The 25,963-nt window shown below is 38.8% G+C and overlaps 1 protein-coding gene across 1 annotated transcript in view; it reads left to right on the top strand.

Moving 5' to 3' along the window:
- Nucleotides 1-1,524: 1,524 nt before the first annotated feature.
- Nucleotides 1,525-25,963, top strand: part of slc43a1a (solute carrier family 43 member 1a) — a 30,444-nt gene continuing 6,005 nt past the window's right edge. Inside the window, exons 1-12 of the mRNA XM_053506123.1 lie at nt 1,525-1,822; nt 6,850-7,007; nt 7,138-7,330; nt 7,493-7,548; nt 11,478-11,554; nt 13,893-13,985; nt 16,788-16,921; nt 17,229-17,344; nt 18,284-18,430; nt 18,587-18,622; nt 20,546-20,678; nt 20,790-20,919. Of these exons, the coding sequence (XP_053362098.1) occupies nt 1,818-1,822; nt 6,850-7,007; nt 7,138-7,330; nt 7,493-7,548; nt 11,478-11,554; nt 13,893-13,985; nt 16,788-16,921; nt 17,229-17,344; nt 18,284-18,430; nt 18,587-18,622; nt 20,546-20,678; nt 20,790-20,919 (1,278 nt within the window). The 5' untranslated portion in view covers nt 1,525-1,817. The remainder of the gene's footprint in view (nt 1,823-6,849; nt 7,008-7,137; nt 7,331-7,492; nt 7,549-11,477; nt 11,555-13,892; nt 13,986-16,787; nt 16,922-17,228; nt 17,345-18,283; nt 18,431-18,586; nt 18,623-20,545; nt 20,679-20,789; nt 20,920-25,963) is intronic.

Raw genomic sequence — 25,963 nt, 5'->3', positions numbered from 1 at the left:
TTTACGTAGGGGTCTGTCAGACAACAGTAATTTGTCTTCAGTCTGTCAAATTCAGGGGGCGTGGACTCACTCATCGCTGTGCTTGTTGTAACTAAATAAAAACGCTGCAGCTACTTCAAAGTCTTTCCTCTCCGTGACCGCTGAAATCCGACACGACACTACGTTAGGCTACGTCTTGACTTATTTGCATATCGAATGGTGATTGGATGTTTACCGAGGGCTCAGGGGAGGAGTGTGTGTGTGTGTGTGTGTGCGCGCGCTCTGCAACCTGTGAATGAATACACACTATCTACTGTAATATCTAATACCGTATTGTGTAGTGTCCCTTTTTCGGCGGATTTTTCCGCTACCGCAGATAATTTTATCAACTTGTAATATATTCATTTCGTGAGAATGTTAACATGTGCTTATTCAACATTTAAAATTTTTTAACATGAGGGGGCAAGACATTTATTTGAAGGGGCGCTACCCACTCTTGCCCCACAGTAGAGCCGGCCTCGGTCTGTACTATCTGAAAATCCTTAAGAAAAAAAAATTGGAGGGGAATTTTCTAGTTTCTACACACTGATATCATGTCGATTTTATATAAAAAAATTTTTTTTGCATATATTCTTAACATTTAGCATTCTATATTTTCATTAGAGATACATATTTTATTGATTGGAAATTCTCACTCATTGTCTATACCGCTTTATCCTGTATACAGGATCACGGGGAGCCTGGAGCCTATCCCAGGAGACTTAGGGCCCGAGGTGGGGTACACCCTGAACAGGGTGCCAATCCATCGCATGGCAGTCGCACACAGACACTTATTCATACACTACGGGCAATTTGGTGTCTTTGGACTAAAAGAGGAAACCAGAGTACCCTGAGGAAACCCATCAAGCACATGGAGACCATGTAACCTACATGCACACAGAGGTAGGAATCAAAACATGACTGGGAATGGAACCCGGACCCTGATGGTGCAGGGCGACAGTGCTAACCACTACACCACCGCCTCAGTGCAAATTCTGTCCCTAAAATAAATATGATTAATAAATAAATAAATAAATATTTTATTTTCATTGTAACATAAAAAACACTTTTACAGATTGATATGATGTTAATTTTACTAATATAAATTAATTTGTAACAAATCTTAACTAAATAGAAATTTTTTTGCTGTTGTATTTTACTTGAACTGATATTCTGCCGTTAATTTAAAATGTTGACATATGAATCACTTTTTGAAAATATTAAACAGGACAGGAGCGGTGAGGCATTCGATTCTTTTGATCTTTTGCTTAAAAAAAAAAAAAATAAAGATCGGATTCTTTTTCAATGAGCGCTACTGTCTCTTTCCATTCATGGGGTGGAATGCCTGGGGCAACTTCAGCTTTCATATGCTTATGAGAGAATAGCAGTTGGGTAAAGAGACAGACAGAGGAAGTGTGTGTGTGAGAGAGAGAGAGAGAGAGAGAGAGAGAGAAAATGAGAGAGTCGATTTCTGTCTCAGTAGAACGTACTGAGTAGTTTCAACCATTCAGTCAGCAGCAGCAGGGCGGGACAGTGGGAGTGGGAGTTAGGGCACCTAAAAAATTCTGGCACTAAAAGTTGTCATTCATTTTTTTTTAGAAGTTTAGTGGCGTCGAGAAAGGCTTTAAAACACATTCTGTCCTAGCTGGTTAGTGTTAACTTATAGCCAGTAAGTGAGGTATAGATAACAGCATTTTTAAGTCTTTACTACGCCGTTATTAATACCGAGTTTGGGGATTTCAGCCGTTGACGCGAACAGGAAGAGAGACGCACGTGCAGCTGCCAAAAAATAACCGACAATGAAGTAAGTTGAAAAGCTCGCGCTTGCTAACTTTTGAAGTAAAGACTCGCACATGGCTGTACAATTGTTACGAACAGATTAGAAGGCGGGTGTGTGCTGCAATTACAGTACACACGTGGCATTAACTAGATCGTGTGGCTCATGCTTGCCGTTTTTTCTTCTGCTGATCTAATTTAACTTTGTAACTAACCTTTGTCTCACGTCTAAACTACATTTTACTCTTTTGGTTGGAAACAGGAATATGTCGTCTATTTCGACTTTGGTTGACTTTGTGTGTGTGTGTGTGCGTGTGCGTGTGTATGGGAAACAAAAGCCGAAACAAGGAACAAGGGGGAATCATGGCGCCCCAGTGAGAGAAATTTACCTCAGTGATAGAACATCTGTGTGTGTGTGTGTGTGTGTGTGTGTGTTTGGTCTAACAACTCACAAAATTTTTTTTTTCAAAAAGTCATCGCCTTCAGGTCTTCTGAGGAAAACCTTTTACTCTCTGTGGGAAAGCAGGGTCCTGACCATTTGACTCGAAGCAGCTTGCCTCTGAAAACACAAACACACACACACACACACACACCGACTGTTTGGTTGTTTAAACACTGCTTCAAGGCTTCAAGTGTTTATTTAATACGCACTTTTCCTTTTATGTGCCTAATATTCATGCTATCACAGCCTTAAGAATGGAAAAAATAGATTAGATTTTGAATACAAATGGAAATTTCTAAAACAAGAGTTGTTTAAACTTTACTGAAAAGTCTTTTAGGGTCACCTAAAGCTGGCCGACAGGGCTAAAGATATCCTGTCACAGGACCCGAGGAAATCTTTAATGATAAACAATGCGTATCGTACTATCGCCATACATATCAGGTGACATTTCGAGTACTTTTTTATCTTTTCAATGACATATCTTAGTTTATACCCAAAAAAAAGGGGAAAAAGATTTTAACCTACAGTACGCTACGTTTGGAAAAGTACATTGTGATTTAGTAAATTGTAGTATCATATCATAATGTTGAACTTAACAGCACTACACGTATAATATGTTTGTCCTTAAATGTATGGGATTGTGGCACAATTCAGGACGTATTACCCAGAAAGTTAGAAAGGTAACTTTTTTATAGAGCAAAAGATATAATGGCTCCGTTTTCTTCATCAAACTCTTGAAATGCTAACATGATACAGTTCGTTCCTACAAGTTTTTTTTTTGTTAATTTGTATGCATAAAATATAATCCATTCCTAAGTTTTATAAAGTGACCATGCAATGACACTTTTATACAACTATATGATTCTTTTCCTAACAGTTATTTGTGTAAATAAGTGTTATTACTCTTTTAGGACACAAATCAACTCTTTCTCATGAGCCTGACTTCGACAGGGAGAACAATTTCCTTCATTTCATTCCCTTGTTTTAAGTAACTCAATTAAAGCATGAATTACTTATTTCCTTCCCTTTATTTCTCAGGTTGTGCAGATGATTTAAGTTTGCCGTCTATACAGTTTTTTGGTTTGTTTTCCTTAGCCTACCTAATTAGAGAAAGGAATTGAAATTATTCTCAGAAATGCACAATCATGTAATCCGAATTTAGGGCGAAGGAGGAAGTTAGTCAGGTTAGTAATTATTCCTTAGAAATTGAAATGACTTTTTTTTTATGCAACTTTATAAGTAAAGTTCATTTGTTAGACATAAATACAGGATATTCCCCAGTGTTAATTTCCCGCAAGTTCAATTGAGTCCAACTGGACCTATAGAAACTAAAGATGGGGAGAAAAATTGATTCAGATATGTAATGTGATTCTTTTGTCTCAATTCTGGTATCGCCAAACTGACACCAAAATCTTTTTTTTTTTAAACTTAATTTATAATTCATACGCTTACATTTGTTGCCGTTTGTTTTATAATCCTACAGGTAAATTGTTAAATTATTCACACAGGTAGCACAGCATCCAATGTCATCAGAGCAAATAATTTGCTAAGTTTGTGTAGAATTTTAACAAAATGTGGATAAAAATGATATAGAATCATGATGTTCGCAACGGAAATCGAAACAGCACCCTAATATACCCTAAAATATGGTATGGGGTGATCCCTGGGGATTTCCATCCCTAATATAAACACCACAGGGATTAATTCAACACTAATTCGTATAAGACGTGTTTTTTTTTTTCTCTTGACCTGTACGTTTTTATGGTAATGGAACTTGGATCAGAATTTGTTGTCCAAGACTTTTACCCATGTCTCAATTTATAGTGCAATCTCAGTGTTTTTAAGTTCCTTAAAACTTGTGTGAAATGGAAACTAACATAATAAAACCATCTGAACAGTCTGTTCAGTGTGGCTTGTCTATTGTACGGCAAATTATAGTGTTAATTGTGTAAATATTTGACATAAAGGTTTGAAATAAATGACAGATGGGTTGATGAAACCTTGGTCACGTAATAGTATTGGACTGGTGCTGTGTTTTGCAACACAAGTGATATTGGTGATGTCGGTAACATCAACTGGGCAGTTGTGTGTCCACACATTTGAAAAGATTTTTGCACGTTTCAGATGTATGTAGTAAAAAAAGTTACTCTTGTACAGAGAAGCCCTGCGCACTGTTTATTTCACACTCGATTCAGCGGGAGCCCTAAATGTGAAATTGAGTAGAAATTAAATGTGTGTTTTTTAGAATGTGTGCCAATAGGCAGTGTGACTTACAATGGAAATCCCTCGATGAGCCACGAGGCTGAGGACAAAGGTACCAAGTGGGCTGTGTCTAATCACATTAAACACAAAGGAGCCCACACTGTATGAGTGACCTACAGACTTAACACTTGGCCTCGGTTGAAGGGAAAAGAAAAGCTTTTTTTTTTCTTCCTTTCCTTTTCTCTTTTACCCCCAACTCCACCTTTGTCTTGTTTACTGCCAGATCAGTCTCGCCTCTCTGTTTTGTCACGCCTGCAATTCATGGCGGAAAGTAAAATAAAGTGCACACGTTTTTTATATCGGCGAATAAAGGGAGCATGTTAATCCCGCCAGCATGACAGCGAATCAGCTCTGCCATGAAACATTCACTGACCTGCTGGCTATGCCTGGTCACGCTGCTCTGTTTCCATGCCAAGGTTTATGACGGCATTATAGGTGAAACTGAGCAACGAGCCCCTCTGCAGCGAGTAGCTAAAAGGACTGAAGTGACCTCGTTCACTATTTGTGTACAACACAAACGGAAAAAGGTCACATCGAGCACGTGGACTGATGTTAACTTGTTAGTGCTCCAAATATAGCACACAAATAACTCAGTGTGTTCCTGTGTGCATGAGGGAAAACCATTACTTTAGACTTTATCAGATTATTCAAGTGAAGTGATCGTTGTGTGATGGAGGTGTTTTTTTTTTTTTTAAAGACTTTGATGTGATAATTTATAGTGATAATCTAATATTATCACAATACTTAGGTGCCGATTGTATTGCAAATCAATAAATATCACAATTTTATAAATATCTAAATGCTTTTAGATTTTGTTTCAATTCTTTCCCCCCCCCTGATTTTCTCCTTAATTTCATCATATTCAATTCCTCCCCGTCACTAGGGGGCTCCCACATTAAGCTACTACCACTCAGTCTATCACGTGTTTCCTCCAAACCACTGCATCTTTTCGAACTGCTCGATTACGCATCATTGGGGGTGGCATAACACACTCGGAGGACAGCGCTATATGCTCCTTGCGCGAGTTCACAGAGGCCCCTGATTGGCTGTAGAGCCGTGATTAATGTGGGAGCACTAAGTACCTCGCATCCCTCGCCTCTAAGAGAGCTCGGCCAATCAGCTCTCTCTAGACCTCCGGCTGCGAGAGGTTACAGCATCACCTGGGGATCGAACTCATGATCTCCGGATGATAGGGCTCATTATGTTCAGTTTGTCAAAGGAAGGCAGAGCAAAAAATCAGCCTGAATCCAACTCTGTTTAAATTATAGAATTTATTTGTAAAAAATAAAATTGTCTTGTTTATAAAAACACACTGTTTACAAGATATAAAAATAAAAAAAAGTTAATATTTAGAAGCTATGCGGTTTAAAATCACAATGTTACTGTCTCACGTCCTGTTAAATAACAATATTTTTGCTAGAAATAAATTTCTTTCATTTAGATTATGCTCCTTTAGCATTAGTCGGGTAAATGTAAATGCATGTAAATTATTACCCAAATCAGAGTTTGTGCAGTAATTAGATTGTTGTAGTTAAAGTGTAAATACACTAACTGTCGGATGTGTGATTTTTAACATTGAAGTTAGACCCTAGAGCTATTTCTGGCCTTCTGGGTAACAACAGGTGTGCATTCATTTCGGTCTCCTTTTGAGCTGCTTTTTACGGTTTGTGAAAGAAAACGGCGCCTCTGAGGGATTTTATTTCAGACAATTATCCTTTTGTTGCTCAGATGCTCCTTTCCTCCACTCTATCAAAGCCACATCGAGATTAATAATCGATAGCTGAGCTGCACAAGCATACTTCTTTTTTTTTGTTCGAAACCGTTTTCACTAACAAGGTTCCCGTGTTAGTGCAGGACACCAGCTAGCCTTTTTTAAAGGTTGTTGTCATGGGAACAGAAAGATGTACAACCACCAAATGACATGCATATACAGTATTTAATTGAGTTTTTCACTATTAGCTATAATCAAAAGTTTAAATAAAAGTACCTAAAAGTATTCCCTTTTTGTCCTCCTAAAAAAGAGGCGGGGCTGAGTTTTCTGATCATCCTGGGAAGGGGTGGGGCTAATCTCTGGTCCAGAAACCATGTGAAATTTGCTTAAAATACAGAAATAGCTCCTTTGTATGGACCTTATTTAATATTTTGAATGGCATTGTTGCATGATGCTCTATAAATCTACTTTTTTTTTAGGTGTTCTAGCACCAGATCAATTTCACACGTCACTTTCAAACTCTTTGGTATAAAATGTTATTTGTTTCAGTTTAAGCATCAACATTCTGAACGAAGTGCCTACTAACATGTACAGTAAGTCGATGACCCTCGCTCTAAATGTTGCTGGATTTTATTTACAGATGCCTGGCGCCCTCACTGCGACAGGCGTTCCGGAGGCGATGGTGGATGGCCGGCACAGCAGTGGTGGAAAATCTAGGATTTTCGGCCGTGCTGCTGGGATGGGGGTCTCTGCTCATCATGCTGAAGAACGAGGGCTTTTACTCGCACCTTTGCATAGGTAAGCTGCCCTAGACAGGATGGAAAAACACACTCAGACACGGCCAGTCAGGGTCATGACACAGGAGCCAGTGCTGACCGCGAAACCATGAATAAACCATACGCTGATCAGTTCTCTCCTGCCTCACTAGAAAATGAGACAGCGGTGGCTAACGTCAGTACTGAGCCTCACGAGGCTCACGAGGGTTGGCTGAGTTGTGTAGAGCAGGAGGAGATGCTCAACCTGGGCTTCACCATCGGCTCCTTCCTGCTCAGTGCTGCCACGCTGCCTCTCGGCATCCTCATGGACCGATACGGGCCCAGACCGCTTCGGCTCACCGGGAGGTACGCACGTAATCACATATAATACACAAACGTATACTGAATCATTGATTTTCCTTTTCTGCTTATTTGTTTTTTGGGTACTCGGTCAATATCAACATTAATGCAAAAGACTTGCCCTAGTCTGGACACATTAAATTCACTTTCGATCTTTTTCTCTCTCAGCGCATGCTTTGCTCTCTCCTGTGCGATGATGTCTGTGTCAGCATATCAGCCTCAAGGTGGGTCCAAGACAGGACAAACACACATACTAATAACACATGTTATGCGCGTGTCATTTTGGACAGTAATGAAGTGCTAGTGTGATTATCAGTAACAGCGAACAAACTGATACTTAACGCCTAATAAAGGGAAATGCAGTGGTTGTCATGGAGACGTACTATAACACAATAGGCGTTATACATACATACATTCATGCGGTGCATCTGTGCTGCGTCAGTTAGCATCATGCACGCACAGAGTAAAATACTGTATCTACATCAGCAGTTTGTTATTTAACTTGTTTTCATGCGATACTCTTTCTCCTAGAACATTTTTCAAAAGGTAAAATCCAACCTTGTGCAGTAAACTACTAAGAAGTAGTTATTTCCGATAGTTACTGTGCTGCATGTGGTGGTTTATTACAGAAGTGCACTGAGGGTTTATAGTCTCTGTAGTCACAGTTATCCAAAACACAGGTAACCAGGTTGCTGTTAAAGGCCGAGCTGACACCCCGTCGAAAAAACATGTCGACTTTTTGTATGGTGCATTGGGGAAATCGTAGCGCGTTTTGGAAAATCATACAGAAGTATATATATTTTTTTTATTGAACAATTGTCATACACAAACATATCTAAAAAAAAGAATTAAATGTATTATTATTATTATTATTAGTATAGATCAAATAAGAGAAAAAAACTCCCTACCCACCCCGAACATACACTAAAACCTGCACACACACACACACCTGCATCCTTCGGCTCAAACGAATCTTTGTGAATTAGATTGGTCATACATACACTCCGAAGCATGACCCAGTTTGAATATTCATTCAGGCAGTACTTGTAAATTTGCAAAATAAGCAACAAATGGCCATTTGTGAAAGAACATATTAGTAGGACCTCTCAGTGTGTATTTTATCTTCTCAAACTTAAGAAAATATAATGAATCTTTAATCCGCTGAGAGATTGAGGGATTTCCAGTGTAAAAGCATTGAACGTCTGGCCAACAAAGATGAGAAGGCGATAACATCTTTATTTGCAGAACTTAATTAATGGACATGGCTTCAACTGGACCCCAAGTATAATGGACCCGACATTGAAAAAACCTGTCTAAAAGTTGTGCAAGTTTGGGCACAAAAAGAACATACAACTTAATTTACAGGGAAAGACGTGGCACCTGTCACATCTATCCTCAACATCAGTAGGTATTTCAGATAGCCTTGATTTGGAATAATGGACTGTGCAAAACCTTAAACTGAATAAGACTGAGGCGGACGCAGGAGGAGCTGAAGCGGATTCTATGGTTTTCACCCAACATTCTTCACTCACCTGCAATCCTGGTTTATTTTCCCAAGCAGATCTGGTTTTAGTGATTTTACACCAAGTGATAACATAAAATTATATGTTCTTGTAATCACACCTCGCTGGAACGGATTAAATGTGATCAGACATTCCCAGGGCTGCTCCGGAGGTATAGAAGGAAAATTGGGAAAAAACTTGGATACAAAGTTGCGAACTTGCAGATAACAAAAGAAATAAGCTAATCATACAGAGCTCTTGACAGTTACTAGCGAATTGTAAGATCCTCAGAAGCAGTTAGTAGGTAAATCACGACGGTTCTGAGATAGTTCTTGACTCCTAGCTGAGTCGTTACTTTAAATGTTTTAACATTTCATAGCTCATGCATAATCAGTTCATGATTTGTGATTTGGGCATGTGATGTTACAAAGACATGTGACAAGGACCGACAGGAATTTCAATTCAGGACAGCTTCTATATGCGCTAGCGAAAAGTGCGGGAGCGTGCAAACGTCACTTTAGGTAAGGTGACTCAACAGGTCTGATTAGAAAATGTGCCAAATCCAAACTGATGCCAATCCAGTGCCTGGTACTCGTACGAAAACTCAGTGCATGTTGGCATACACCCGTATCCAGAGCGACGTACGTTTTTATCTCATTATACATCTGAGCAGTTGAAGGTTAAGGGCCTTGCTCAAGAGCCCAACAGGCGGTCAAGGGATTTGAACCTGGAACCTTCGTCCCATGCCTTAACCTCTGAGCTACCCCCGGCCTGTAATGCATTGTCGCGTTCCTGCTTTCCAAATAAGCAGTGTACCATTTCAGCTACAGTGAAACCTCGGATTGTGTGTAACGCAATTTGCGAGTGTTCCGCAAAACGAGCAAGGATTTTTAATAAATGTTGACTTGAAAAACAAGCAAGTCTTGATTTACATACCATGTATCACGCATGCGTTTCTTGTTTTGATGCCGAGCGTCACGAGACCACAACTGAGCCAATGTTTTTTCTCTCTCTTGCGCTGCGGAATTGTGGGTAATCTTCTCCCCTGCTGGGTCTTAATGCGTTTTCTCCCTCAGCTTTGTTATGTGTGCACGCACGTAATTTGACACGTAATTTGAAATGCCAGTTCACACACACTCTCTCTCTTTAGCCTTTAGCGTGTGTGTGTCAACCGGCACGGTGCCAAATTACGCGCGTGCACACACATAACGACAGACCCAAACACGCGCTCATTAGGGTTGGGTATCGTTTGGGTTTTTTTCAATACCGGTGCCAAATCAATACTTTTAAAATGGTACCGGGGCCTGAACCAATACTTTACAAAAGCCACAAAATGATGGTGGATGACTCTAGAATACATTTTTATTGAACAAAAAATGTAGTGCTTAAAATTGAACAATATACTAAAAATTTAAAGTATATATCAATATATAAGTAAATACAAAAAACACGCAACTTTACACGCAACTGCTGTAAAACATATGCTGCACGTCGTAATGTCGGAATCCTTTCTTGTGAAATATAGCCACACTTTTGACCGTTTAGTTTTAGGCATTTTAACGAAAGTTGTTTAATTTAGCAAGCTAAAATAGCGGTAGACCACCTGCTGCCGTCACTTGTCATCAGCAAGTGTAACATTAGTTGCTGCATTCACGCGCATCTCAGATGGGCTTTCATTTCCTGATTTGTGCTTTTAATTTTTTTATCTAATCTAATAAAAGTTTTTAATCTACAAAAATAAAATGGACAGTAACATTACTGCAACAACGTTTTGGATTTGTATTATCAAAGCTTTCCAAAGTTCTCAAGATTTTTCTAATTAAGAAATAATGTATTTTTCTGATAATTTCTGACACCCCATGAATTAAAATGTACCCAATTCTAACGCGCATAAACGGAAACACTTATCTGTCATGATTTATTTTTCCTTTTTTTAAAGGTAAAGTGCAGGTTAATTTGTTTTATTTTTACTTGATATTTTGTATTAATTATTTCTATGTATTTATTTTTTGGGGCTGTGGAACAAATAATTTGAGTTTCCATTCATTCTTCAATTGAATTTGGTTTACGAGTGTTTTGGAATACGAGCCCGCTTTCGGAATGAATTGTGCTCATAATCCAAGGTTCCACTGTACTAGTTTTTTAAATATCACTCCACGTTTCCCCCATGTCTTCTGACTTTAAATTAGTAACCAGGGAGGATAAGGATGATACTGTCTCACGTCCTAATCACATATGAACCTGAAAACTGACTCCCAGCTTTGTTGTAATGACAGTAAATAAGTAATATACAGTACTGTGTATGGAAGGAGTCTCCAGTGTCAGGGTTGATGTGACTGGAAATGGTTCAGGACTGGGCTTGAAGGTTTCACTGTAACATGAGACCCTGCATTTACATTTGTCTTATACCCACGAGAGAGGGCAATAAAAAATGACGGCAGTGACGGTGTGAATATTAATATGTATGCAAGAAAGTTTAATCATTGGTCAAGTGCTGTGGTGTGGAAGGAATAAAACACTTTATTCAGGAAATCCAATTGGCTTTTCATGACTTTAGTTTTATTTTACACTGTCCCAGATACAGAATACGTTCATCACGGGATCCTTCGATGTGATTTCTCATCATTCCGTGTCTTTATTTCTGCTTCCAGTCCTCTCTGCCCTCATCTTTGTCGCTTTGTCGTTCAACGGGTTTGGAGGAATCTGTTTGACCTTCACGTCTCTCACGGTGAGAAAACAAAAAACGGGAGGACGCACAACCACACACACACACACACACACACACACACACACACACACATACACAGAAAGTAAAAGAGAGATGAAAGTGGACAGGCCAGAGATTTTTTATTTAAATTTTTTGGTTTTGTTGTTGTTGTTGTGGAATTATATGTAGCTAAGCATGTGGTGTTTTAGCGACGCTAGTTATGAGTTCCAGTTAAAGTGTGTGACGTGGGTGAGAGGTAGCACATGCACACCCTAATTGCGTCCACCAATCACACACTCCGGTTTCTGTCACACCTTCTTCAAACTCACCACCCTCTCTCCTTTACCTAAAACAGGCAAGGACACAAACACACACACACACACACACACACACACATACACCGCACTTTAATGCCATAAGACCGTACAGATCACACACACACACACACACACACACACACACACACACACACACACACACAATACAGATTTCATCCACATCCTCAGTAAAAATGCAGTTCAAACAAAGTGTTCAATACTTTATATTAAGACTGTGTTAAATGCACACACCAGCTTGTGTGTGAGAGAATGACCGATGTACCAAGTGCCAACAGTTTCCATGCATACACACACACACACACACACACATTTTGTGTGTATGCACCCATACAATCCAAACGTGTAAACACTTACACATTCCCAAACATGCACTGGAAAATATCCTGGCCGAGGTGCTCTGAACACAGTCGGGCCTTTTCATCCCGTGACGCTGTGTCCTGCTTTTCTTAGAAACACACAACTCAGAACACTCCTGTCTCTCTCTCACTCTCTTCCGCTCTCTCTCTCTCTCTCTCTCTCTCTCTCACTTTTTCCTCTCTCGTGCTATGCTCATTTTAGTACCAGCATGTATAGAATCACACCAAGCTGTTTAGCAATTGAAGGTTACGACCTGAGACTTGCTGTCTCTCTATGTCTCCGTCTCTCTCTCTCTCTCTCTATGTCTCCGTCTCGCTCTATGTCTCCGTCTCTCTATGTCTCCGTCTCGCTCTATGTCTCCATCTCTCTCTCTCTATGTTTCTTTCTTGCTCTATGTCTCCGTCTCTCTCTCTCTCTTTCTATGTCTCCGTCTCGCTCTATGTCTCCGTCTCTCTCTCTCTTTCTCTGTCTCTCTCTGTCTCTCTCTCTCTCTACGTCTCCGTCTCACTCTCTCTCTATGTCTCCGTCTCTCTCTCTCGCTCTATGTCTCCGTCTTTCTCTCTCTCTCTCTCTCTTTTTCTCTCCCTCTCTCTCTCTCTCTGTCTTTATTATCCTTTTTTTGTTTTATTTGTATTTTAGTATTGTGCCTGAAACATATAATAGGAAATTTCTTTTGTGTCAAGGCAGGAAATGCCCTCTGTGAACTTTATAGTGTGTGTGTGTGCGTGTGTATCAGATCTTGTTCCAGAGGAGAAAAACGCAATTCCAAGCCAGCTGGCTATTTTCACACAGTCTCAGACCTCTGCTACTTTTCAGATCATTCATCATCATCATCATCATCACAACCTTTAATACATAATAGACTTTTCCTAGATAATGTTTAATGCCAATTTTTACATCATGAGGTTGCACAGCTTGCTCTGTTTTTTTTAATGAAATCAAATTATATATATACATATTTTGGAGTTCTAAGACAAAGTCACACAGTTAACTATTTTCTCAGTCACGTCCTGGAGGACCGACTGACCCGAGGACAAACACTTGACAAGCTGCTGGTAAATACCTTGGTATGCCGGCTAGTTAAACTTAATGGTCTCACATACTTAGTGAAACACACATGAAAGCAAACATTGGGGCGTGTGTATGTGTGTGTGTGTGTGTGTGTGTGTGTGTGTGTGCACGGTAAACAGAGAACAGGCCGGTGTCACATGGTCACACAGATGCATTACAAGAATGAAGCATGAAAATGGGTTCTGTTTGTGTGAAATTCTGGGCCTGTGGGAGAACGTCACATGTCGGAGTAAATGACAGAAGGAAACAATCTCTGTCTCTGTCTCTCTCTCTCTGTCTCTGTCTCTATCCCTCTGGCTTTGGCCCCAGGGAGCGAGGATATCTTGTATGTTCACACTTTCGTGCAACTAATTTGTCCTCATGTCGTTCTTTGGCCCAGATTCCTGTAGCTTTCTTACACCTCTGTGGTTTTGACAGTAATGCAATCACACACTACACACACCACACACACACACACACACACACACACACACACACACACACACACGGTCTTGTGAGATCTCCAAGAAAAGAAAACACAAGGTTCAAATTTTTCAGTTGTTTCCATTTTTCATTCTGAACGTTTTTTGCATGCTCTGTCCTCTCCACTGTAGCTGCCCAACATGTTCGGGAGCCTGAGCTCCACCGTGATGTCACTGATGATCGGCTCTTACGCATCATCTGCCGTCACCTTCCCCGGAGTTAAGGTATGGGTTTTTATCTTAAGTCCTCCCTTTTTTTTTTTTTTTTTTACTCTATGTTAAACCTAACCTTGATTCTCTCTAGGGCACAATACAACCAAATATTTTGTGTATTCTGCTCCAATAGCAGAAGAAGATCCTGAAGATTGTACGTTCCCATTAAAGTGGCCTTCCAGTAAAAATACCATCCTTTTTCTTTCCTTTTACCTTCATATGTGTATACATTGTACCTAGCCACGTTGTAAGGTACAACTTGGAATCTGCGTAAAGAGGGCTATTAGTGAACATTAAAGCACATGTTTAAGGGCAGTAACCTCCAGACCAGGGATAACTCTGCAGGAATCTGGAGATGATAAAAATATTGGAATGGAGTAGCTACTCACAGGATAGGCATACAGTCCCGTGGAAATGTATTTGTAAAACATTTTTTTACATATTTGTTGCACTTAAATAAATCAGATCATAAAACAAATTTTAACATTACACAAAGATAACCTGAGTAAAAACAAAATTCAGGTTTTAATCATTTTAATCAATGATTTCATTTATTAAAGAAAAAGCCGTCCAAACCAATATGGCCCTATGTGAAAAAGTAATCACCTAAATGTCTTAAATCTAGTAACCTCAATCTAATAACTGGCAGCACTCTTGGCAGCAACGACTGCAATCCAGCGTCTGCAGTAGCTGGCGATGAGTCTTTCACATCGCTGTGGAGCAATTTTGGCCCGCTCTTCTTTCCAGAATTGAGCGTCCTGTTTAAGGTCATCTCAATCAGTCTGGACCTGGACCTTTTCTTTTGTTTTGTTTTCTTTTGAGCCATTCAGAGGTGGACTTTGGACTTTTGGAACTAAAGGGCACTGACTCCAAGCATGTTGCTAAACCTGCAATAGAGCGGTTCAAAACCAAGCATCTGAATGTGTTACGATGCTCCAGTCAAAGTCTGATTGATGATCTGTTGCAGCAGAGGTCTGGCAGAAAGTGCACTTATATACTCATAATTCACACCAAATTGACAAATTTTCAAAGTGATCTATTTCACGGCATGGTCAATACTGGGCTGCATGTTGGCAGGTCAACATCTTCAGATATGGCATCAGATACATCACTCAAATGAGGATGTTAAGTCTGGTTCACCTCGAGGTTTCTTCCTATTGCAATCTCAGTGAGTTCTCCTTCGCCACCGACAATGACCATTGCAACAATGACCATTGATTAAAGAGCTATACAAAGAAAATTGAATTGAATATGGCACTGGGACTTTAAAATGATACACAAGCAGACTGACGAAGAAACTGGAGATTTGTCTATAACAGAGCATTAATTTCCAGTAACATAACAGTAACATATTAAAGACAGTTAAGAAGAGACAAAGTAAGATCATGTAATATAATTTGCAGATCTTCAAGTTAACGCCCTCGCTGTATTCTAACCTGTATCAGTTTCTCAGTACAGTGGAACCTCAATTCACGAACGCCACCCAAGTATGAACAAATCATTCATGACCAAAAAATGCACCTAAAATTTATCAGCTGAACAAAGGCATAAATACATTAAAATAATTTAGTTTAAAGTGGAGTGATGAGAAGAATCATCTGAACAAAAAAAATTAAGGGTTTTTCTTCTTCTTTGTCTTTCGGCTTTTTTCCTTTCAGGGGTCGCCACAGCGAATCATTTGCCTCCATCTAACCTTATCTCTGCATCCTCTTCTCTCACACCAACTAACTTCATGCATAAATCTCCTCCTTGGTCTTCCTCCTCTAAGACCTTCTGCCTGGCAGTTCCAACCTCGGCACCTTTTACCAATATATTCCTAGTCTCTTTTCTGAACATGTCCAAACCACCTCGATCTGGCCTCTCCAAAACATCGAACATGGGTTGTCCCACTGATGGACTTATTCTTCATCCTATCTATCTTTGTCACTCCCAAAGAGAACCTCAACATCTTCAGCTCTGCTACCTCCAGCTCTGCCTCCTGTCTTTTCCTCATTGCCACTATCTCTAAGCCGTAGAGCATCGCTGGTCTTACCACTGTCTTAAACACCTTTCCATTCATTCTCACGGATACTTTTTTATCACATAACACACCTGACACTTTTCTCCTATCCACTCCATTCCTATCTACCGGTACCTGCCTCTTCACCTCCTTACCACATTTTCTGTTGCTCTGAACCGGAAAGTACTTAAGGTCCTGCACCTTCTTTACCTTTGCTCCCTGTAGCCTCACTGTTCTACTTAGGTTCCTCTCATTCGCACACATACATTCCATCTAGCTACGGCTAACCTTCATTCCTCTGCTTTTCAGAGCGTACCTTCACCACTACCTCACTACAAAGTACAATGTCATCCGCAAACATCATTGTCCATGGAGACTTCTGTCATCCTGTCCATCACCATAACAAACAAGAAGGGGCTCAGAGCCGATCCTTGATGCAGACCCACCTCCACTTTAAACTCTTCTGTTACACATACAGCACATCTCACCACTGTCACTGGTTACGAATAAAACTTAGGTTTAGTATACTAAAGCACTGCAACGAGGAAGAGGAGGGGTAAAAAAGGACTTGCCGCTCTCATAGGTACTGTATAAACACTGCGGAAAAAAATGCACACTGGAGAAGAGAATGATGAGTAAGAGAGCCCCGAGGCATTTGGTGGAGCTTCTTGTAGTGTAGTGTAGTGTAGTGCAAAGCTTCACACCTGTTGCATCAGAAAAGAAAATGAATGGCGGGTGTTTAAACAATGAGATGGAAATGTTCAGGATTGATCCTAATCCTATCTCTCTTTGTGTCTCTGTCTTCCTCCTAATAGCTGATATACGATGCTGGTGTGTCCTTCACCGTGATCATGTGGGTTTGGTCGGGTCTCGCCGTCCTGATCTTCGTCAACTGCTTACTGAATTGGCCGGTGGAGTCGTTCCCGACACCCGAAGAGATGGAGGAGATGTTAGTCTGAAACGTTTCATTTATTACATATATACGCTGAAATGTTTCAATCTAATGAAAGGACAGGGCCAAGATTTAATGTGAGATGTTAACGCCAAATAACATCCAGAAGTCATTTAATGTAACTTTTTTATGGTATTTAAACTCGTGGATGCGGTGGATAGACATTATTATATTGAAGTAAGCAATAATTAACCCTTCAAAACAGATTTCAAGTATTATAGTGAGTCTGTTCATGGATACATATTTACCGTTATTTATTTATCATAAAAATTTACAGAGGTTTATTTGTGTTTCACACCATCAGAAACACGAGACGCTCGGCTGAGAACTCTCAGAACCACACCCTGTCGTCAGCCGAAGAGAAAAACCAAGATCCACTCAATCACTCAAGTGACAAGCTGACCGAAAAAGCCACAATCCGTATGTTATATCAGCACAAACACACACCCACATGAATGCACACACACACACACAAATACACACACACCAGCGTAGCTCAGCCGAACTGAGAAATGACAGTGCTGTAGTCAAACAAGGACTTCGGTCATATATATATATTTTTTTTTCCCTGTAGTGGTTTTTAGGTCAGCGTTCGACAGACGACCAGACAGACTGAAACAAGAAAAAATTTAGTCTGAGTAAAATATGTCAACGCAATTAAGATTAAGTCAGAGGTCATGTCGGTTCATGCAGTTAAACAAAGCCCTTCATAGACTGAGACACTGGCTGCAGTTTTAAGTCCGTCTCATCACGTTTTTAGACTGTATATAAGATTCTTAGGGAGGGGGGTCTAAATAACCAGATCTGATATTTAAACCAGCCTTTATTAACGTCTGAATTCCAAACCTTATTTGTTACCTTTCATTCTTTAATTTTTTTCGCTCCAGGCGCGTATATAAATCTTTTCATTCATTTATTTTCTTTACCCTTTATCCTGTGTGAGGTCGAGGGGGGCAGTCGGCCTAGACCAGGGAGCTTAAGGCTCAAGGCAGGGGTGCAGGGTACAGGAACACACACACACACACATGTTAACATCCACACACACAGACTGAACATGCAAACTCCAAGCCTCGAAAACGAGAAAGAAAAAAGAAACACCAGAAGTTGATTAAACTGTTATGGGCTGATTTTCATACACCATACAGCTGCCTAATATGCAAATTAAGCCATAGAAGTCTCAGGTAGTGCTGCGGATATGCGACGTGCTCGGGATATTTAGACAAAAGAAAAGAAAAAATCTAAATCTGGCATTTGAATACAGAAATTTGTATAACCAAAACTTTTATGGATACCCGTCTCCACGTTCAGCTTGATTAGTGCAAACTTTTTACATCTTATCTTTCTCCTTTAATGTTCCAGCCTCCGTTCCTTTCCGTCGCTCCGTGTTTTCTCCCATCTTCCTGTGGAGTCTGATTACCATGGGGATGACTCAGCTGCGTATCATCTTTTACATGGGAGCCATGAACAAGCTGCTGGAGTTCATGGTGACACAAGGAGACCCTCACCGTGAGTGTGCATGATGTAACATAGAGACCAGAACTGACCGCGGGACAGATCCCCGAGGCTGAGATCGTCATTAATGGTTGATGATTGATGCTCTGTTAAATTGTCCTCATGTCATATTTCTTCATTTAACCGAATTGCTTACATTTGTTTCTTCAGCCTCGGAGAAACTGGAACAAGAAGCTGAAGAGAAAGGTGAGAAATGAGTCATGTATTACGTTTACGTTTGTGATATCCGACGTCTGGAGCTAAAAACTTATAGACAACAAGAATGGACCGATGGTCCAATCACAAATACTGCATGACCTTAAATACCATAGATATGAGATTTCAGCTCTTTAATTCGTACAAATCGGAAATCATTCATTAGATTGGACCTGGAGACAGATTCTTACAGAGCAGTCATTAGCTGCTCTAATAATTCCTAATTATCTGCTAATATTTAAAATAATAGCATAAAAGGATATATTGAATGATGTTAAATTACATTATATATTTCATAATAAAAACTTTAAAGCACTTTATGTAAGTTACTCTGAATAAGATCGTCCGCTAAATGTCTAAATGTAAATGGAACCATTTACACCATGGAAACACTCAACTCTATCAGAACAGCCTGACCCGATCTGGCCCGATTAGTAGGAATTTCAATCTGAATGAGTGGTGCAAACTTTTAATCATTTAATCAGTAGGTAAATATGAGCCTGATTATCTTATTTTCTCATTGGAGTAAATTCTTTCTGTTCATGTTTGGCTCCAAATTCTGTTATATTTCCTGCAACACTTCACAGCAGGGAGAATCACTGCACATTTTTTAAAAACTATTTTTGCATTTTTACTGTAGTAGAGATGAACCGGTCGATGCTGTGCTCGCTGATCAGCCTCAGATATAAACGATTCTGAACCGATAGCAGAAGCTTTAGAAACGTATTATTATGGAGTTATGTCCTCCGACCTGATTCTTTCTTAAAGTAAGTCTCGAAAATTACACACGCTTACACCAGTCTGAAAAAACACCACAAGCCACTAATTAGACAAAATTAGAATAGCATACGTTAGAAGACCCTCACGCCCACATAAGAAGTTGCGGGAGCACACCGTCAAGCTGAGGTTTGAGATTTTGAAGGCATTTAGGATCCTATAGGTGGCGCACACTGAACTATTTAGACATTTTTATCCTGTCTGGTAGCAGTGAACAATTTGCTAAATTTGTTTAAAAATTATAATTTTGGTGGATGAGATTTTAAATGTGAAAACTAATGTTATAGGGGACGGCAGGGTTTCATTTAATTAAACATTAGATTTTTTTTAAAAGGTTAAAATTCTTACAAATTTGGGAAACAATGTAATATCAAATTAAGATATTTATAAAAATCATCATACTTATAGTATTGCAATTTTAATCGAATGGTTTCTGTCAGCACTGAGAGCATGTAAATGCACATCTAATCAGATCAGCGTCCTTCCTTTTATGATTACAAGGTTTTGTAATCATACAAGGAAAAGATTAATCTGATATTTACAGTGGCCGAGAAGTGTAAAACAAAATAACAAAACCAAAAACAATATGTTGTATTTGGTTTTGTTATTTTGTTTTTGTTTTTGTTATTTTGATTTTGAATTTGTTATTTTGTTTTTAAATTTGTTGTTTTGTTTTTATTTTGTTATTTTGTTTTTAAATTTGTTATTTTGTTTTCATTTTGTTATTTTGTTTTTAAAATTATTTTGTTTTAATTTTGTTATTTTGTTTTTTATTTATTTTGTTTTCATTTTTTTATTTTGTTTTTAAATTTGTTATTTTGTTTTCGGTTGTGTTATTTTAGTGTGCACTTCTTAGCCATCGTAATTATCCATGTAGAAATGTAGCTACTGTTTTACAGTTTGCAGCAGCACATAGTGTCAGTCTGAGAGTTTTTTTCAGTTGTTTTAAAAAAAACAAAGAATTTGGGTGATGGGTTGGGGCGGCGTCCAGCCTGCAATTTGCTATTTATAGTTAAAGTAGAATTTAAAGTAGTAATGAAATTCTAGATAATATGACACAATGTGTTTGTAAAATTGCTACAGTGTTGTGTTTAGTCTTTGTGGACAGGTTGTGTAAAAAAAAAATTTTTCTCTTAGTGAGCTTTTATTCGTCCATCTTCGGCACGCTGCAGCTCCTTTGCCTGGTCACGTGCCCTCTGATCGGTTACATCATGGACTGGAAGATGAAGGAGTGTGCGGAGGAGAACAGTCCCACAGATAGAGAGCTAAGGTTAGACACACACAAATACACGGCCATGATGACAGAAACAGTCATAGTCAGCTTTGCAAGAAAATAAAACAGGTACGTGAAATAGGTTCTAAATGTCTTGTCCTGGAACAGTTCCACCTCCAAACCGAAGCGTGACAGAAAGATCCAGAAACTGACGAACGCCATGCGAGCCTTCACTTTCACCAACCTGCTGCTCGTCCTGTTCGGAATCACGTCACTCATCGACAACCTCCCGCTACAGGTGAGACACGTCCATATAGAGAGTCGTATACAGCTCATACACTGATTAACTGAAGGAACACCGGAAGAGCTTCAGCGCACCTTGGCACAGACTGCTTGGTTGCTCTGTGAGCGTTGCACTTGTCTGAACTCAAGTCCCTGAATATCCTTCATTCGGAAAAGTGAATCCCATGTCTAAGCCTTCTTGATCTGCTAGTAATCTACAGAGATGATAACCTACCAGCTGTGATCCTTCTCCTCCTAAACTTACATTAGAGTGCTTTTTCAGGATCATTATTATAAAAGATATTGTCAAAACATTACCATTATTTACTTGACTTTTAAATGAGGGATATTTTACTTTCTGATTGTTTTTCTGTCTGTTGATATATATATATATATATATATATATATATATATATATATATATTTATTTTTCTGTCTATCAGTCTTGCTGTTTTGATAAAAAAAAATTATCATTGTGTGATTGACAGGCTGATTGATGTTTGTTTATCTAACTATTTATAATCAGTATAAAAAGATCACACACCCCTCATTAAGGTCTTTGGGCAAAACATTTTATTTATTCATTTTATTTTATTACTATTATTTATTTATTTTTTCAGTTTTTAAGCAAGATAAATCATGCCAGATCTACGTCCACCTTTCTCCTGTAACTGAAAAAGCAGTAGAAATCTTTTAGCCAAACAAAAATAAATAAATAAATAAATAAAACAATACCATGACTGCATAAATGTGCTCAGCTATTCATTAAGACTTTTGATAAAGCACTTTCAGATTTTAAAACCAAAGTAGCACAGATATGTGCCAGCAACTTAGCATAGGTCAGCAACTATTTGAAAAAAAAGAAAGAAAGAAAGAAAAATAATAATGATAATAATGAAAAAATTATATATATATATAAAAAAAATATATAATATAAAAATATATATAATATAAAAAATTATATATAAAGATTATATATATATATATATATATATATATATATATATGTATATATAAAAGCCTTTCTGGTGTGTGTTAGCAGGAATGCTTCTGACTTCAAACTGTTTATTTGGGGGTTTAGATATGTCATGTAGAACAAACATTATCATTACTTCTATAAAGAGTCAATTTTATCTCTATGGAATATGTAAATGAACCCTGAAAAAAATGTAGAACTCTCAAAATAAGTGTATTATTATTATTATTATTATTATTTTGGTTATAAAAAAACAACCAAAAACAACCATAGAAACATGTGATTTTGTGTATTTATGCTATTTCTTTGCCGTTGTGACCCAGTTTCTAATTTTCCGCTCAGTCGTTTTTAGGGAGGTTGGTTAAAAGTAACAAAAATTTTGTTCATTATGTTGCCTATTATGTGCTAAAAAAAAAAAAAGATATTTCACTCTATACTGCACAATCCTGAGCTCTATAAATGTTTATTAAAAAAACAGCAAAACAAATAATAGTTAAAATGCTCTGAGCTTTAAACTACAGCGTTCAGTCTTTCTGTGTAAGTATTAAGGCTGTAACAGTTTTCATGCTGTATCGTTCAGTACAGAACATTCAGTTGTGATCCGAGTGTATAATACAGTCTGGCTTTAATGAGCACTGGGGGATGCACGCAGCATGTCACTGAGGAAAGATGACTTTATAGTGATTTGGACTTTATACAGGTTTGAAATGCCAGATGAACAGGTTTATTAAACATATAATTTAGTGTTTACAAAAAATAGTAAAATTTGTACATACATAAAAAGAATGAGGTGAGTATGTATATACCTTTGAGTAAAATATACTCAAGTGAGAATGAATAATCAGCGGCAAAAACTGAACAAATTGAAAATGACAGTGCAAAAAGTGAGTGGTGCAGGAATGAGATAATGACGGTTAGTGTAGATAAGGGTGCATGATGAGTGATAAAAGTCTGTGATATAAGGAGAGCTCCACGAATAACCAAGAATAAGTAGTGGCTGAGGGACATTCATGACTAAGAATCCGAATCACGTCCCCAGGCATTGCAAAGAGCTTCTAAAACAGCATATGGCCCTGGGAACAAAGGATTTCCATACATGTCCATACGGTTGTTGACTGGTGTTGGACAGCATGGACAGCATTTTGTTTATGGTCCTCTATTCCAGCACCAGCTCCAGACAGTCCAGCCTAAAACCACAGACCACAGATTGTTTGCCTCAAACTTTGTTTAGTCATGTAGCATCCCTGCTTTTAAGGTTCCCTTCCCTGTTACTATTTGCAGTTCTTAAAACCCAGAGCATTTTAGCCATTTTTTGTTTTGCTGTACAGACATGACTGAGCAAGAAAATAAAAAAAATTGTCATGTAGGCAAAGAAGTAGGCACAGATACACACAATCGTGTTTTTTCTTTATCTTCATTTGTCTATCAGAGGCCTGCAGTCCCAGCTAAAGAGAAGCATAGTATGATGCCACCACCACCATGCTTCACTCATGTTGTGTTCTTTGGATAATAAGCAGCCTTGTTTTATCCCTAAACTTTTAATCTCATTAGACCAAAACACATTTTGCTAAACGGTTTGGGGGAACCTTAAGCAGACCTGCATGCTTTTTCAAGAGCAGGTTTTTCCATCTAGCCACACTACTCCACAGTCGAAATGTGAAGATTACCAAAAGATTTTTGTGTGACCAGTACTGCTATGAACAGACTTGCGGCAATTTTGAAGAATGTTCTGTTCCTAGAAACCCCACTGTTGGTGCTCATTTTCTTCACTTTCTGACGATTATCTTTTTAGTGTTCCATGGTACTGTACATCCTGTTTTTTTTTCTGAAAAAAAGTTACACCCCAGGATGATATATTTTTACAATCTAATGTCGTACCTGATCTGTAAGCTCTTTGAAAGACTAAAACCGAGAAGGTGTCGAGACTTCCTAGTCTTCCTAGACAATTAATCTTTATTAGTTGTTGATAAGATGGGCATTTCTTAAAGATCCCACACATCCCATTTTTCATTAAATGTTAATATGATCTTTAGGGTCCTAATGAAAAGTTTGTATTATACGTTAATTAAAAATTCAAAAGGATTGTGTAAAAAAAAACACTACTTTTAACTGGTAAAAACTAGCTCTGTTCTCAGCAACCTGTTTCAGTACATGCTAATTTAAATGCTCATGACCTCTGCTGAGCCCGCCCCCCCGTTCTGTGGGGCGTGACACGTCGGGTATAGCGACGGAAGTGTAGTCCAGTGCGGGCAATGCGTTGGACTGCATTACCCACAAAGCATTGCCCACAACGCAGTGCTTTGTGGGTAATGCAGTCCAAACTGGAAAACGCTGGAATAGCGTTTTTGGTTTGATTTAAGTACGGAACCTACGCAGAAGTTTGTAATATCGCCTGACAATGCAGAAAGTAAAAGAATGGACATGCATCGACTCGATTGGTCTTTCTTATCACTGCGTACACAGTTTGCAACTAGACAATCACCTTAATGCATTGTTTATTATAAACGGGCGATTAGGGATTATATAGAGACGGATGTACATAGAGAAGAAGCCATAACCATGTTCTATGAGAGTATAAGTTAACTTACACTCCGCATTCATCGTGATTATTAGAAAAGGCGATCGGCAAAGAGTCATAGAAAAATAAATTACTCACTGAGCCTGGTGAAGATGAAGCAGGAACACGAAGCGTTAGTACAGATCCATTTTTTAGGAGCAGCTTCCTAGTAAAACCTGCTTTATATTGACCTGCGTTTATAAAGCAGTCTAGTGAAAAATGATTATCGCAAACATGAATGCATTTAGGTAAATAAGCGGGGACGTTAGCTTCAAAAACTAAATTCAGCCACTGCGTCCTCAGTGGCTCAGATACCTAACCATAGGTAGGTACCCTAGGTCACTAACCCTAGGTAGTGAATGACGACTGCTGTGTTCGCTATTACACCCAACAACTGTACACAACACCCGCTTAGGCGCCATTTTGCTCCAGCGGCGAAAAACAATGGCCGACAGCTTCTTCTCACTCGGGGCGGGTCTTTGCTAAAACACCAGTGTCAATCAACTAGTGTAGGAGCGGCCTCTTGTGGTGTGGCGTCACATCGACGGGCATTTGCGATTGGCCTAATTTCAGAAGGGGCATGTTATTGTAATAAATGAAAAGAAAACCACTGGGCGGCTCTTTATCATCGTAGAGTGGTTGTGTACGCACTCTCCTAACACACAGTTCAGTCCAAACAGCTTAAAAAAGTGCATGTAGGCCCGTATGACCCCTTTAAAGAAAGTATGTGAATGTCATTCAGTAATGCGGTTATTTCTGAGCATAGTCCCATGCCTTATTATTAAAGTGTGTGCACACTGGTGCAAATTGGACCTTGTGAAGTTATGTTTTTTATTTGTCCCTCTTGTTTTTATTCAATTTTTACTGTGGACAATTTTCGCATACAGTTCTATTAAGAAAAGGGAGAAGGAAAAAAACAATAATGTTTATTGTAATAACTAGAAAGAAAAGGAGAACAGTGTAAGACGAGAAGAGGGAGAGGGGCTCTTTACTTTAGCTTCACACACATACACACACACACACAGCTCCTGCGCGCACAAATGGAAACACTTATCTGTCGGGGAAAATGGAAACACTTATCTGTCGGGATTTATTTTTACTTGCAGGTTAATTTGTTTTATTTTTACTTTATATATTTGGGGGCTGTGGAACGAATACTTTAAGTTTCCATTACTTCTTATGGGAAAATTTGATTTGATTAACGAGTGTTTTAAAATTTGAGCCCACTTCCAGAATTGTGCTTGTAATCCAAGGTTCTACTGTACGGCCAATTTGGGAACGGCAATTAACCTAATCTGCATGTCTTTGGACTGTGGGAGGAAACCGGACTACTGGGAGGAAAAAAACAATGATGTTCGCTGTAATAACTAGAGCCTATGAAAAAGTAATAATAAATTATTATTATTTAATAAATATTGACTAATGTAAGCAGACATTGATTTGAAATTGTGATTTAACAGAATCATTTAAAAAAACAAAACTGATAAAACCTCATCAAATTAGTTTTGATCACCAAATTAGGTGTTT

Source organism: Clarias gariepinus, chromosome 10, assembly GCF_024256425.1.
Source record: "Clarias gariepinus isolate MV-2021 ecotype Netherlands chromosome 10, CGAR_prim_01v2, whole genome shotgun sequence".
Taxonomy (NCBI): domain Eukaryota; kingdom Metazoa; phylum Chordata; class Actinopteri; order Siluriformes; family Clariidae; genus Clarias; species Clarias gariepinus.
The sequence above is the reverse complement of the archived record's forward strand: the minus strand, read 5'-3'. Positions and strand labels throughout refer to the sequence as shown.